Genomic DNA, 13,427 nt, shown 5'->3' on the forward strand with positions numbered 1-13,427 from the left:
TATGGCCAACAAACCATGGCTAAGGGCTGTTCTTATGCACGACGCAACGCGGAGTGCTTAGACACAGCCCTTAGCCGTGGTATATTGGCCATATACCACAAATCCCTGAGGTGCCGTATTGCTATTAGAAACTGGTTACCAACGTAATTAAATGTTTTGTCATACCTGTGGTATACGGTCTCAATACCACGTCTGTCAGCAAATCAGCATTCAGGGCTCGAACCACCCAGTTTATAATTAAGAAATAAGTCACGAGGGGGTGTGGTATATGGCCAATATTACCATGGCTAAGTGCTGTTCTTATCCACGACGCAAAGCGGAGTTCCTGGATAAAGCCCTTAGCCGTGGTATATTGGCCATATACCACCAACCTCCAAAGTGCCTTATTGCTATCATAAACTGGTTACCAACATAACTGGAGCAGTAAAAACACATGTTTTGTCATACATGTGGTATACAGTCTGATATACCACGAATGTCAGCCAATCAGCATTCAGGGCTCGAACCACCCAGTTTATAATGACATATAAGACACTTTGCTTTGAGATTATATAAAATTATAAAAGCCACTTAAACTACCTAAGGTTCTGTCAAGGCAAAACCTCTCTCCTGCTACGCCCGGCTAGAACCTTCCAAACCTTCCCAGCCTTTGATTGATCCTAGATGAAGCTTGTTTACCAATCAAGGCCATGATTGGCTGGACAATCAGCCTCAACCTTTAAAATTATTCTGTTCACACAGATCCCTTCAACGCCCAGTTGTTTTGAACGAGTGCGGAGGAGGACGATGGGTTGACATTCTGTCGGACGGGAAGATGGAGGACAAGAGAAAAAGGAAGAAAGAGAAACATATTCTGAATAAATATATAGTGAGGGATTATACTAGTCATCTGGAAGATCTGGTGAAGGAGAAGATGATGGACTAGAAAAAAGGAGAGACGGAATATGTTTTGAGTAAATATGCAATGGAGGATCGCACAGAACTTTTGGAAGAGCTTGAGGAGGAAATGGAACTTGATGAGAGTGATGATGAATTAAATGAGGTGGCAGGTGCAGAGATGACTGCTGAGAAGAAGTTGAGTGTAGAGGGAAGTAGTGAGGTGAGGAAGGTGGGAGTTAAGTGCAAAAACAGGGATACTCCAGTAGTTCAGAGATGGAAGTTGTTGAGAGTGAGGGTGAAGTACCTGCAGCGAGGATCGCAGAGTTCGGGTCTCATCCCAAGTATTATAAGGATGATTTTGGCCCAGTGGGAGTGAGATTTGTAGAGAGAATGGATCCTTGCTTTTTGGTTGATCCATATGTGGTGTCAGAGTGAAAAGAGTGATAACAGGGGTGGCATTAAGTGTTGAGGAGGAGCAGTTGAAATTGAAGATTCCCGGTGTCTGTGATGCCTTCCGTTTGGTGAGACATAGATCCGATTGGGAAACGGAGAAGACATTATCTGTCATGCTGAGTTTTGATGCAGAGTCGTTAACAGATAAGGTCAAGGTAGGAAGTGTCAGTTATCCTGTGAGAGCTTATGTTCCGAAAATATTACAGTGTTTTAGGTGTCAAGGTTATGGGCATATTGTAGCAGTGTGTAGTAGGGAGATTTCTAGATGTGAGAAGTGTGCAGGAGGGCATGAGACAAAGGAATGTGTGGTATCAGTGGAGAGATTTGTGTGTGTTAGTTGAGGGGGTGTTCATGGGGCTGGAGATCGGAGGTGTCTGGTAAGAGAAAGACAGATTGAGGTTGCCAGGGTCAGAGTAGTACAGAAAGTGTCATATGCTGAAGCAGTGAAGAGAGTGGTAGAGGAAGATGGGTACAGGGTGAGGGATCCTGAGAGGATTCCTGTGAGTAGGCAGAGAACAAGAGAGAGTGATGGGAGGAATATGTGCTTCAGTAAGGTGGGCTTTTCAGCATTTATAGCCATGGTTGTTAATTGTACTGCAGAAATGGATCGAAAGTCACAGAAATATAGGTTTTTGTGAAAGAGGCATTTACTGCTGAACAGCTGCAGGGGGTCTTGAGTGTTAGTGATATGTCTCTCAGACCGTTGGTCTGTAGTAGGACTAGGTAGGGTTAAATAGTGGAATGGGTGGTGGGTTTTTAGAGAGGGTCTGGAGTAGGACTAGGTAGGGTTAAATAGTAGAATGGGTGGTTGGTTGTTAGAGAGGGCTAATAGGTGGTAGGGTCATTTTCCTTTTTCCCAATGTTGTATTATTGTATCAAAGTATATAAGATAGGTAGGCTGTGAATGGCCTCACACACCAGTACAGTAGGTGGCGGTGTAAGCACCTAAAATTTGGATGTGATCCGCCAACCAAATCCCAAAGAAGAAGAAGAACCCTTCAACTACAGTATCCCTGTGGGACCAAAAAAGTATGTTTGCATAGAGAGAACACTTTGCATTGCCAGCACATGCTTCAGTACTCTGGTAGTGTTTATATCTCTGTGAGTTTAACACTTCATGACTGAGATCTGTCCTTCAAGACAACAGAACCCACAACAACCATGATCTTTATCACCATCTTCATCTGGATATTTGCCCTCTGTCTCCAAGGTAATATATTTTACAGAAAATTACCCAGACAATTGCAATATTAGGCTATCTAACCTCATTACAGTTTAATTTCATATGCTACATGGAAAAATGTATTAACAATTGAATGCTATTTCTACATGACATCTCTGTTTCAGAATCCAGAGGCCAGTTCACTGTAACTCAGACCCCTGCAGTGAAAGCTGTTCTCCCAGGACAGACAGTCTCTCTGAACTGTAAAACCAGCAGTGATGTGTATGGTGCAGGAGGCTCTTCTCCCGAACTAGCCTGGTATCAACAGAAACCTGGAGGAGCTCCTAAACTCCTTATTTACTATGCTAAAACACTTCAGTCTGGGACTCCATCTAGATTCAGTGGCAGTGGAACTCATAGTGACTTCACTCTGACCATCAGTGGAGTCCAGGCTGAAGATGCAGGAGATTACTACTGTCAGAGTGTCCACTACCCCAACAGTGTCTGGGTGTTCACACAGTGATACAGAGCCGTACAAAAACCTCCCTCAGTCAGACTGCACAGTGACTGTACTGCTACAGCTGGGACCTACTGCAGGTGCTGAGGGGGAAGAGACAGTGACATGGAACACTAGATGAAGTCAACTGTGACATGTGACAATATGGTTAGAAAGTAATCATTCAGTTCACATGACTATCATCATTAACATCATTATCATTGTTATAACTTGTTATATTTGTCATGGCCTTTAAGTGTATATAACATTTATTTGATGTTTTGAAACCCATTTTCTGTCAATATGTAAAGCAATATCTACAGATGTAAAACAAAAGGTGTTCTGACCTCAACATTACTTCAACGTTACAATCACTTCAGCCCCCCCAAAACAAGATCCAAAATGGACCTTAACCAAATTTGTGATTTACATTGTGATCTTCTAGCATTATATTAACTGTTTTATATAATAATAGTATTTAGGCAATTAGCAGACGCTCTTATCCAGAGTGACTTACAGGAGCAATTAGGGTTAAGCACCTTGCTCAAGGGCACATCAACAGATTTTTCACCTAGTCAGCTCGGGGATTAGAACCAGCAACCTTTCAGTTAGTGGCACAACACTCTTAACCACTAAGCTACCTGCCGCCCCAGGTTACTAACTGTTAGATCTGTGAATGAGACATGATGCTGGATTCAAACATGAGACACATGTACTACATACACTATCTACGTAAAGTATAATATCAATTTTATATGTCATTAATTACATGGTGGCATATCTGTCATGTCTCCCTCCCTGAATCCACCATAGAGGTTAAAACCAGTCCACTCCCTCACATTTGGCCCAGTCCAGGGTATTTCAGGCAGTGAAACTGTTCAACTACTAGACTGGTATCTGTGGGAGTGAAACTGAGATTTACATAGACAGGGCTGGGTGGTTCTGCTTGTCCCAGAATAGAGCAGCACTGTCACCAGATGTTCACTCTGTCCCCAGGATGTTGGAGGTAGAGAAGACTGTCACTACACTATATAGCAGCGTTTCCCAAACTCGGTCCTCGGGACCCCAAGGGGTGCACGTTTTGGTTTTTGCCCTAGTTTTACACTGCTGATGAAAAATAATCAACTAATCATCAAGCTTTTATAATTTGAATCAGCTGTGTAGTGTTAGGGTAAAAAACTAAACATGCACCCCTTGGGGTCCCGAGGACCAAGTTTGGGAAACACTGCTACATCTTGAAGTAGTGGCACTTGTAATATTTTTAATTTTTAAAAATATATTTAGCTTCGAATCACAGCCTATAACACACGTGAGAGTCCAAGAAATCGGTTGACTGTTTGATAGTTCTTCTTTTATTACTATATTGTCTGTCAAGTCAAACACGTCTGACACAGACTCAGTATCCTGATTAATAAAGACAGTCAACTACTACCATGGCAGCACCTCTTCTATTATATCATAATATATTGTGATAGTATTAAATACTGGTCAATTATGATGTTAGACTGAGTTTCGGAATATTGCAAATATACACTATCTATGATCCAGTTTATTAATAAAAACAACATAAATATGCATTCCAAAAAGAAATCTTTATTTTAATCCATTATCACACAATCGAAGCATCAAAGCAAACATGATAGTGAATAAAAGCAGATCACATCAAATCTAAAACTAACAAAATCTCAATCTACAGAATGGATTGACACATGAACTCAATCCTAGCCCCCTGTTAGTCTACACCAGAGTGATCACTAAATCAGAGAACGACTGATTTTAGAACAAAGCTAGTCAAAGCAGAGGAACCAGTATCCTCTCTCCACAGGGGTGTGTGACTGAGGGGTCCTACCCAGAACAGTCAGCCCTCCTCAGGGTCTTGGTGACTGGAGTCTGGAATTTCTGCTGGGATTCACAGGTCACCTCTCCTGCCTTGGTCCACTCCTGGGCAGTGAGAGTCAGGATGCTGATCCAGCTGTACAGGCCGTCCTTCTCCTGGACCCCGGGACTGGCCTCTTGCTTCTTGCTGGTCCCGTCCACTTTCCAGCTCATGGTCCAGTCTGAGGGGAAGCCCTTGTTGGCCAGACACGTCAGTGTGGCTGTTGTTTACTTACTTCCAACATCTAGTTTGGTGCCGCTACCAAAAGTCCACCACAGTGATACAATCCCTATTACTGCTGGTACAAAAACCTCTCTGTGTTGTGATGCTGCAGCTGTTACAGTGTAGATCACTCATACAAAATCACATTCATCACAAATACACTTTAACATCTTCCAAGAACAAACTCTTCAAATTAGCTGTTTATACAATTCATAAAAACATTAATTGTATCTGAAATCCATATATATTTTTTTTGTGATTGATATTGTGTGTCAGATATACTCTTAGGAACAGAACAGTCAGTATTCAACATTAAATCCAGCATTTCTGTTCCTCCGTTTTGTCCATGTGAAAGAGAGGAGCAAATGCAGCAGCAGTAATATTTATTCATGTTGTGTATATTCCTTGTTTATCTCAGATATATCTCTGGTTGTAAAGTCACAGAGAACAGACATCACTACCAGAGGAATCCTACCAGCATTAGTTTAGAGAAGTGTTCAGTAACTGATTTGAGTTACATACATAAGAGTCCAAGCATGAGTGAAGTGACAGTTAGAGCTGTATTCAATCTGTATCGCTGAAGCCTTGTCACGACTTCTGCCGAGGCTGCCTCCCCTAATTGTTAGGGCAGGTTTCGGCGTTCGGCGTCACCGGCTTACTAGCTACTGCCGATCCATTTATCATCACTCCATTTGTCTTGTCTTCAATCACACACACCTGGTCCTTATTCCCTCATTAGTCAAGTGTTCACTCTGCTTCCTTGTCTGTGTGGGTGATTGTTAATTGTGGAGGTTAGTGAAGCTCGGTGGAGCTCGTGTATTTTGTAGCGATGGGAGTATTTCCTGTGTGTCTTGTGTTTTCGAGTGTGCCTGTTTTGTGCCCTGGAGTGTGTTTGACACATTTTTGTGTAAACCTGTATTTTGCGGATTAAAGCCTGTTATTCGGTGATTTACCCTCCTGCGCCTGACTCCTTCAACACCACCTCATCACAGAATCACCCACCCGTTATGGAGTCAGCGGGAGAGACGCGCATGCCTGGAGTCGTGGAACGGGTCCAGGAGCATTCAACTATGCTAGCCAGCTTGGGTGAAGCGATGGATCGGGTTCTTCAGGTCGTCCAACGCCTGGAGAGGAGAGAGCCCGATCCGTCGAGACCAGCTGGCCAACCGGATCCCGCCACCTACACCCCAGCACCCGGAGGGATCCAGATATCCCGACCACGGGAGTTTGAAGGGACAGCAGCGCTGTGCCAAGGATTCCTTCTCCAACTGGAGCTCTACTTCTCCAGAATCCGGCCGGTCATATCGGAGCGGGAGAGGGTGTCCGCCCTCGTCTCCTGCCTCTCGGGGAAAGCCCTGGAGTGGGCCAATGCGGTGTGGAACGAAGGAGGAGCCGCGTTGGAGAACTACGGGGAGTTCGCTCGCCTCTTCCAGGCGGTCTTCGATCACCCGCCCGAGGGTCGAGAGGCGGGCGAGCGGCTGGTCCACCTGAGGCAGGGGATGAGGACTGCGCAGGACTTCGCATTGGAGTTTCGAACTCTGGCAGCTGGGTCCGGGTGGAACGAGCGGGCCCTGATCGACCATTTCCGGTGCCATCTGCGAGAGGATGTCCAACGGGAGCCTGCCGTGACACCATGTTGTTCTTCTCGCAACTGGTGGACATGGCCATTCGTTTGGACAACCTGCTGGCAACCAGAGGACGTCCTGGAGGAGGTCTGCCCGTTTCCATCCCGGCCGACTCGGATCCAGAACCGATGGAGATGGGTGGAACCGCTAGCCGAGAGAGCGGAGGACGACAGCGCCAGTGCCACACTGGTGGCGCAAAGTGACATTTCACCAAACGTTTTCGTCTACGCTCTTCTGGGTTTGGAGGCGGCAGGCAGGGCACTCTCGCATCATCCCAGGTATCGAACACCCACACTCGTTCAGAGCCCACACTCGTTCACTGTAAAATACACATCTCCTTTCCTGAGCACATGGTAGTTCCCCAGTGTAAGGCGCTAGTTCATTCAGGCACAGCTGGGAACTTTATGGACAGGGCATTCGCACACCGTATAGGCATTCCATTGATTCCCCTATCCATTCCACGCCCCATCAGAGCACTTGACAGTCGACCATTAGGGTCCGGGTTGGTTAAGGAAGTTACTGCACCAGTCACCATGATTACCCAGGAGACTCATTGTGAGCAGGTTACTTTTTCCATTATTGAGTCTCCTGCTTTCCCTGTGGTATTAGGTATCCCTTGGCTAGCACTCCACAACCCCACCTTCTCATGGCCACAGAGGGTTGTCACGGGGTGGTCGCGAGTGTTCCAGGGTAGGTGTTTCCGTTGGTGCAACCACGGTCGAAAGTCCAGACAGTACCTCCACCGTGCGCATTCCCCCTAAATACCTCGATCTTTGATTATCGACTACTGAACAGGGAGACGATAAGATTTAGTTATCCTCTCCCCCTCATTCCTTCAGTGATTGAATCAATGCATGGGGCGCGCTTCTTCACCAAATTAGATCTCAGGAGTGCGTACAACCTGGTACGTATCCAAGAAGGAGATGAGTGGAAGACAGCATTCAGCACAACCACAGGGCATTATGAATACCTGGTGATGCCCTATGGTTTGATGAATGCTCCCTCAGTTTTCCAGTCCTTTGTGAACGAGGTGTTTCGGGACATGCTTGGTCGCGGTGTAGTGGTCTACATCGATGACATTCTGGTGTGTTCCGCTACGCGCGCCGAGCATGTGTCCCTGGTTCGCAAGGTGCTGGCCCGACTGTTGGAAAATGACCTTTATGCTAAGGCAGAGAAGTTGATATAGAAATTAAAATATATACAGGTTAAAAGTAATGACTAAATGTTCCACCCTTAAATATAGTTGTGAAATGTTCTTGTTTTAAGTGATTAGTACTTTCTTAAGTAGCGACTAATTATTATACTCCGAAACTGTGTGAGATGTGTTAGAATCTACTACCTGGTAATGTGTGAGTGTAGGACCAGTAAAGATTATGAAATTGTGTTACTATTTAGCAATGTGAGTAAGAGTTAGACCAGACAACAAAGGACAAGGAGAACAGTCTACAGGCAACTGAGAAACCAAGATAACTGAGGAATTTAGGGAGGAGAGAAACTGTTAGGCTTGGAAGTGTGTGTGTATGTGTGTGTGTATGCATGTGTGTGTGTGTGTGTGTGTGTGTGTGTGTGAACTGATGGTCAGGAGAGCAGTTTTAAAGTGGAAAACTACAGCCCGCCTACAGAGAGGAGGGATTTTTGTATGACGTATGAGTATAAAAGATGGACTCTGAAATTGTGATGGCAGAATTCTCAATGAATAAATCTCTGACTATGCAGACCGGGACTCTGTCTGTTTCTTGATCCTTTTGGGAGACGCACAGAGACACTGAAACAGTTTGTTAAATAATTCACATAACAGAAGTGTATGTTTTTCCAGCAGTCCGTCTCCTTCCTTGGATACCGCATTTCCACCTCAGGTGTGGAGATGGAGGGAGATCGCATTACAGCCGTGCGTAATTGGCCGACTCCAACCACGGTTAAGGAGGTGCAGCGCTTCCTTGGCTTTGCCAACTACTATCGGAGGTTTATCCGGGGCTTTGGCAAGGTCACAGCTCCCATTACCTCCCTGTTGAAGGGTGGGCCGTCCCGGCTCCACTGGTCTGCTGAGGCTGACCTGGCCTAGAGCAAACTGCGGGGTCTGTTCACCTCAGCCCCAGTACTGGCCCACCCCGATTCATCACTACCGTTTGTAATGGATGTGGATGCTTCCAAGGTTGGGATAGAGCTGTCCTGTCTCAACGCTCGAGTATGCCACCCAAGCTCTGCCCCTGTGCATTTTTCTCGAAGAAGCTCAGCCCGGCAGAGCAGAATTACGGCGTTGGTGATCGGGAGCTGTTGGCTGTTGTCCGAGCTTTGACCGTGTGGAGGCATTGGCTCGAGGGGGCGAAACACCCTTTCCTCATCTGGACGGACCACCGTAACCTGGAGTACATCCGGGCAGCGAAGAGGCTGAATCCTCACCAGGCCAGGTGGGCCCTATTCTTCACCCGGTTTGATTTCACTCTATCATACATCCCGGGTACGAAGAACGTGAAGGCAGACGCACTGTCCCGGCTGTATGACAGAGAGGAGAGGCCCAGCGACAACACCCCCATACTGCCGGCCTCCTGCATTGTGGCGCTGGTAGTATGGGCGATGGACGCGGATATAGAGCAGGCATTACGCACAGATCCCTCTCCACCTCAGTGTCCAAATGGGCTACAGTACGTTCCTGCTCTTATCCGTGATCGTCTGATCTACTGGGCACACACGTCACCCTCCTCTGGTCACCCAGGTATCGGCCGTACAGTGCACTGCCTGACCGGAAAATACTGGTGGCCTACCTTGGTGTTTGTCTCCTCCTGCTCAGTGTGCGCCCAGAGTAAGGCACCTCCCAGCTGGTAAGTTACAACCATTACCAGTTCCACAACGTCCATGGTCTTACCTAAGTGTTGATTTTCTAACTGATCTTCCCCTCTCCCAAGGTAACACCACCATCCTGGTCGTTGTGGACCGCTTTTCTAAAGCCTGCTGCCTCCTTCCTCTGCCCGGTCTCCCCACGGCTCTGCAAACTGCGGAGGCCCTGTTTACACACGTCTTCCGGCACTACGGGGTACCAGAGGATATAGTGTCTGACCGAGGTCCCCAGTTCACGTCCAAGGTCTGGAAGGCATTCATGGAACGTCTGGGGGTCTCGGTCAGCCTGACCTCTGGGTTCCACCCCGAGAACAATGGGCAAGTGGAACGGGTAAATCAGGACGTGGGTAGGTTCCTGCGGTCCTACTGCCAGGACCGGCCGGGGGATTGGTCGGTGTTCTTGCCATGGGAAGAATATGCCCAGAACTCTCTCCGCCACTCCTCGACTAACCTAACGCCTTACTATTGTGTTCTAGGTTACCAACCGGTTCTGGCACCGTGGCATCCGAGCCAGACCAAGGCTCCTGCGGTGGATGACTGGTTTTGGTGCACGGAGGAGACGTGGGATGCTGCCCACGTTCCACTCCAACGCACCGTGCGTCGTCAGAAGGCCAACGCTGACCGCCACCGCAGTGAGGCCCCCGTCTTTGTACCGGGGGATTGGGTCTGGCTCTCTACCCGGAATCTGCCCCTCCGCCTGCCCTTCCGGAAGCTGAGCCCGCGGTTTGTGGGGCCGTTCAAAGTCCTGAGGAGAGTCAACGAGGTCACTTATAGGTTATTGCTTCCCCCTGATTACCGTATTAACTCCTCGTTTCATGTGTCTCTCCTCAGGCCGGTGGTAGCTGGTCCGCTCCAGGAGTCTGAGGTGCGGGAGGTCCCTCCACCTCCTCTGGACATCGAGGGGGCCCCGGCGTACTCTGTCCGTCCATTCCTGGATTCGAGGCGTCGGGTGGGTGGCCTTCAGTACCTCGTGGAGTGGGAGGGGTACGGTCCGGAGGAACGGTGCTGGGTCCCGGTGAGGGATATCCTCGATCCCTCCAAGTTACGGGATTTCTACCGTCGCCATCCGGCTCACCCTGCTCCGCGTCCTCCTGGCCGTCCCTGGGGTTGGCGCGCTGCTGGAGCCGCGCGTCAAGGGGGGGGGGGGTACTGTCACGACTTCCGTCGAGGCTGCCTCCCCTCCTTGTTCGGGCAGGTTTCGGCATTCGGCATCACCGGCTTACTAGCTACTGCTGATCCATTTATCATCACTCCATTTGTCTTGTCTTCAATCACACACACCTGGTCCTTATTCCCTCATTAGTCATTGTATAAGTGTTCGCTCTGCTTCCTTGTCTGTGTGGGTGATTGTTTATTGTGGAGGTTAGTGAAGCTCGGTGGAGCTCGTGTATTTTTTAGAGACGGGAGTATTTCCCGTGTGCCTTGTATTTTCCAGTGCGCCTGTTTTGTGCCCTGGAGTGTGTTTGACACATTTTTGCGTAAACCTGTATTTTGGGGATTAAAGCCTGTTATTCTGTGATTTACCCTCCTGCGCCTGACACCTTCAACACCACCTCATCACAAGCCTTTAAATTTCAATTGGGCTTTAGAGCTGAACTTCAGCAAAACGGATTGAATAGATCCCTTCATCTGAAATAAAAGTTGTCATATACAATATATTAGAGTAAAACGTTGCTGTTGTTATAAATCTAACATGCAGGATAAAATACACTCTTAATGATGGGATTCTACTTGGAAACTGAAATAGATTAGAAACATGAATATGCGTATGCCCGCTACTGTATAAACATTTGGATTTAACACTTCATGACTGAGAGCTGTCGGTCATGACAACAGGACCGACAACAACAATGACTTTGATCACCATCTTCGGGCTCAATTTGTATCATTGAAACGTTACAGATTGCGGGATAGAAATGTCAAGATAATTGTTGATTGAGCCAACATATTACATTTATTTCACTTAGCAGATCCAGAGGGACTTACAGGAGCAATTAGGGTTAAGTGCCTTACTCAAGGGCACATCGACAGATTTTTCACCTAGTCGGCTCGGGGATTCGAACTAGCGACCTCTTAACCGCTAGGCTACCTGCCACCCAATAAGCAGCGTTTACCGTGAATGCAGTCTCCGCTAACACAGGAACATTGCCTTTAAATTAGAATCACGCTGTAACGCTGAACTTCAGCAATACGGATTGAATAGACCCCTTCATCTTGATGCTTGCCATTTGCTTTCAAGTTGAAGTTGCTGTTGAATTCTAAAGCATATTATGTTCTAGAAAACTGATCTTAAATGGAATCTGATCTTGACAATGTGTTATTCTTTTCTCAGTATCCCGAGGGCAGATTTCACTGTGACTCAAACTCCTGCAGTGAAAGCTGTCCTTTCAGGTCACATACTGCAGTTACTCTCCAGTGCTGTAAAACCAGCAGTAATCCATTAAAGGCTCTGTGCAGTCAAAATTCAGTTTTTCTTGTGTTTTATATAATATTGTACAACAGCTGATGAAACTAACACTGTAAAGGTGTGAAAAAATGGATCAGTGTTATTTCCTGATAGTTCCTCGTTGTAAATATGATGTACTGTACATAGGACCTTCTAATAAGCAGGTTTGCATTTGAGAGAGGTTCGGCTTTCCATGGTGACATTACCATGTGGCAAATTAGTTAATGGACCAATAACAAAGAGAATTCCAAATCTCTCTGCCAATAACAGCTAGTTTTCCGTTTTCCCCTCCCCACTCAGACCACTCTCAGACAGTCTTAGCTGCAGGTGCTGAGGGAGAGGACTAGACCAGTTGTTGAGGACGAGACCAGTGATAGTGTTCAGGACTAGACCAGTGATAGAACTGAGGACTAGACCAGTGATAGTGTTGAGGACTATACCAGTGATAGTGTTAGGGACTAGACCAGTGATAGTGTTCAGGACTAGACCAGTGATAGTACTGAGGACTAGACCAGTGATAGTGTTGAGGACTATACCAGTGATAGTGTTAGGGACTAGAACAGTGATAGTGTTGAGGACTACAGTTAGAGCAGGGTTCTTCAATTCCGGTCCTGGAGGGCCGAAACACCTCTGTTTTTCATCCTCTCCTCCTAATCAGGGGCTAATTCAGACCTTGGACACCAGGTGAGTGCAATTAACTACCAGGTAGAAATAAAAAACAGAAGTGTTTCGGCCCTCCAGGACCGGAATTGAAGAACCCTGGTCTAGAGTATCATAGGTTCCCTTTATTATTTGACCGACCAACACCTCAAAATGAAAACAGTCACACAATGGATGATATACACTGAGTGCACAAAACATTAGGAACATTCCATGACAGACTGACCAGGTGAATCCAGGTGAAAGCTATGATCGCTTATTGATGTCACTTGATAAATCCACTTCAATCAGTGTAGATAAAGGGGAGGAGACAGGTTATAGAATAATTTTTAAGCCTTGAGACAATTAAGACATGGATTGTGTATGTGTGCCATTCAGAGAGTGAATGGGCAAGACAAAATATTGAAGTTCCTTTTAACAGGGTATGGTAGTAGGTGCCAGGCGCACCGGTTTGTGTGTCAAGAACTGCAATGCTGCTGGGTTTTTCACAGTCAACAGTTTCCTGTGTGTATCAAGAATGGTCAACCACCCAAAGGACATTCAGCCAACGGCAGGCCAGTGGTCGAAAACGGGTCATTGATGAAAGAGGACAAAGGAGCCTGACATGAATTGTGCAGAGAAACAGACGGGCTACAGTTAGTCAACTGACAGACTAGTACAACATTGGTGACCAAAGACCCATAAAAGAATGCACAACTCATCACACCTTGACACGAATGGGGTATGGCAGCCGACATCCTTACAAAGTTCCACTTCTTTCAGCAAAAAAAATG

At 46.7% G+C, this 13,427-nt stretch overlaps 1 gene segment (V, D, J or C); it reads left to right on the forward strand.

Annotated features, from left to right (window-relative positions):
* Positions 1–2,434: 2,434 nt before the first annotated feature.
* LOC121579046 lies at positions 2,435–3,500 on the forward strand. The segment is given in 2 exon segments: positions 2,435–2,542; positions 2,680–3,500. Coding segments are annotated over 2 exon segments (387 nt in total).
* Positions 3,501–13,427: the final 9,927 nt, after the last annotated feature.

The sequence above is a fragment of the Coregonus clupeaformis genome, unplaced genomic scaffold (genome assembly GCF_020615455.1).
Source record: "Coregonus clupeaformis isolate EN_2021a unplaced genomic scaffold, ASM2061545v1 scaf0279, whole genome shotgun sequence".
In the NCBI taxonomy this organism is placed as follows: domain Eukaryota; kingdom Metazoa; phylum Chordata; class Actinopteri; order Salmoniformes; family Salmonidae; genus Coregonus; species Coregonus clupeaformis.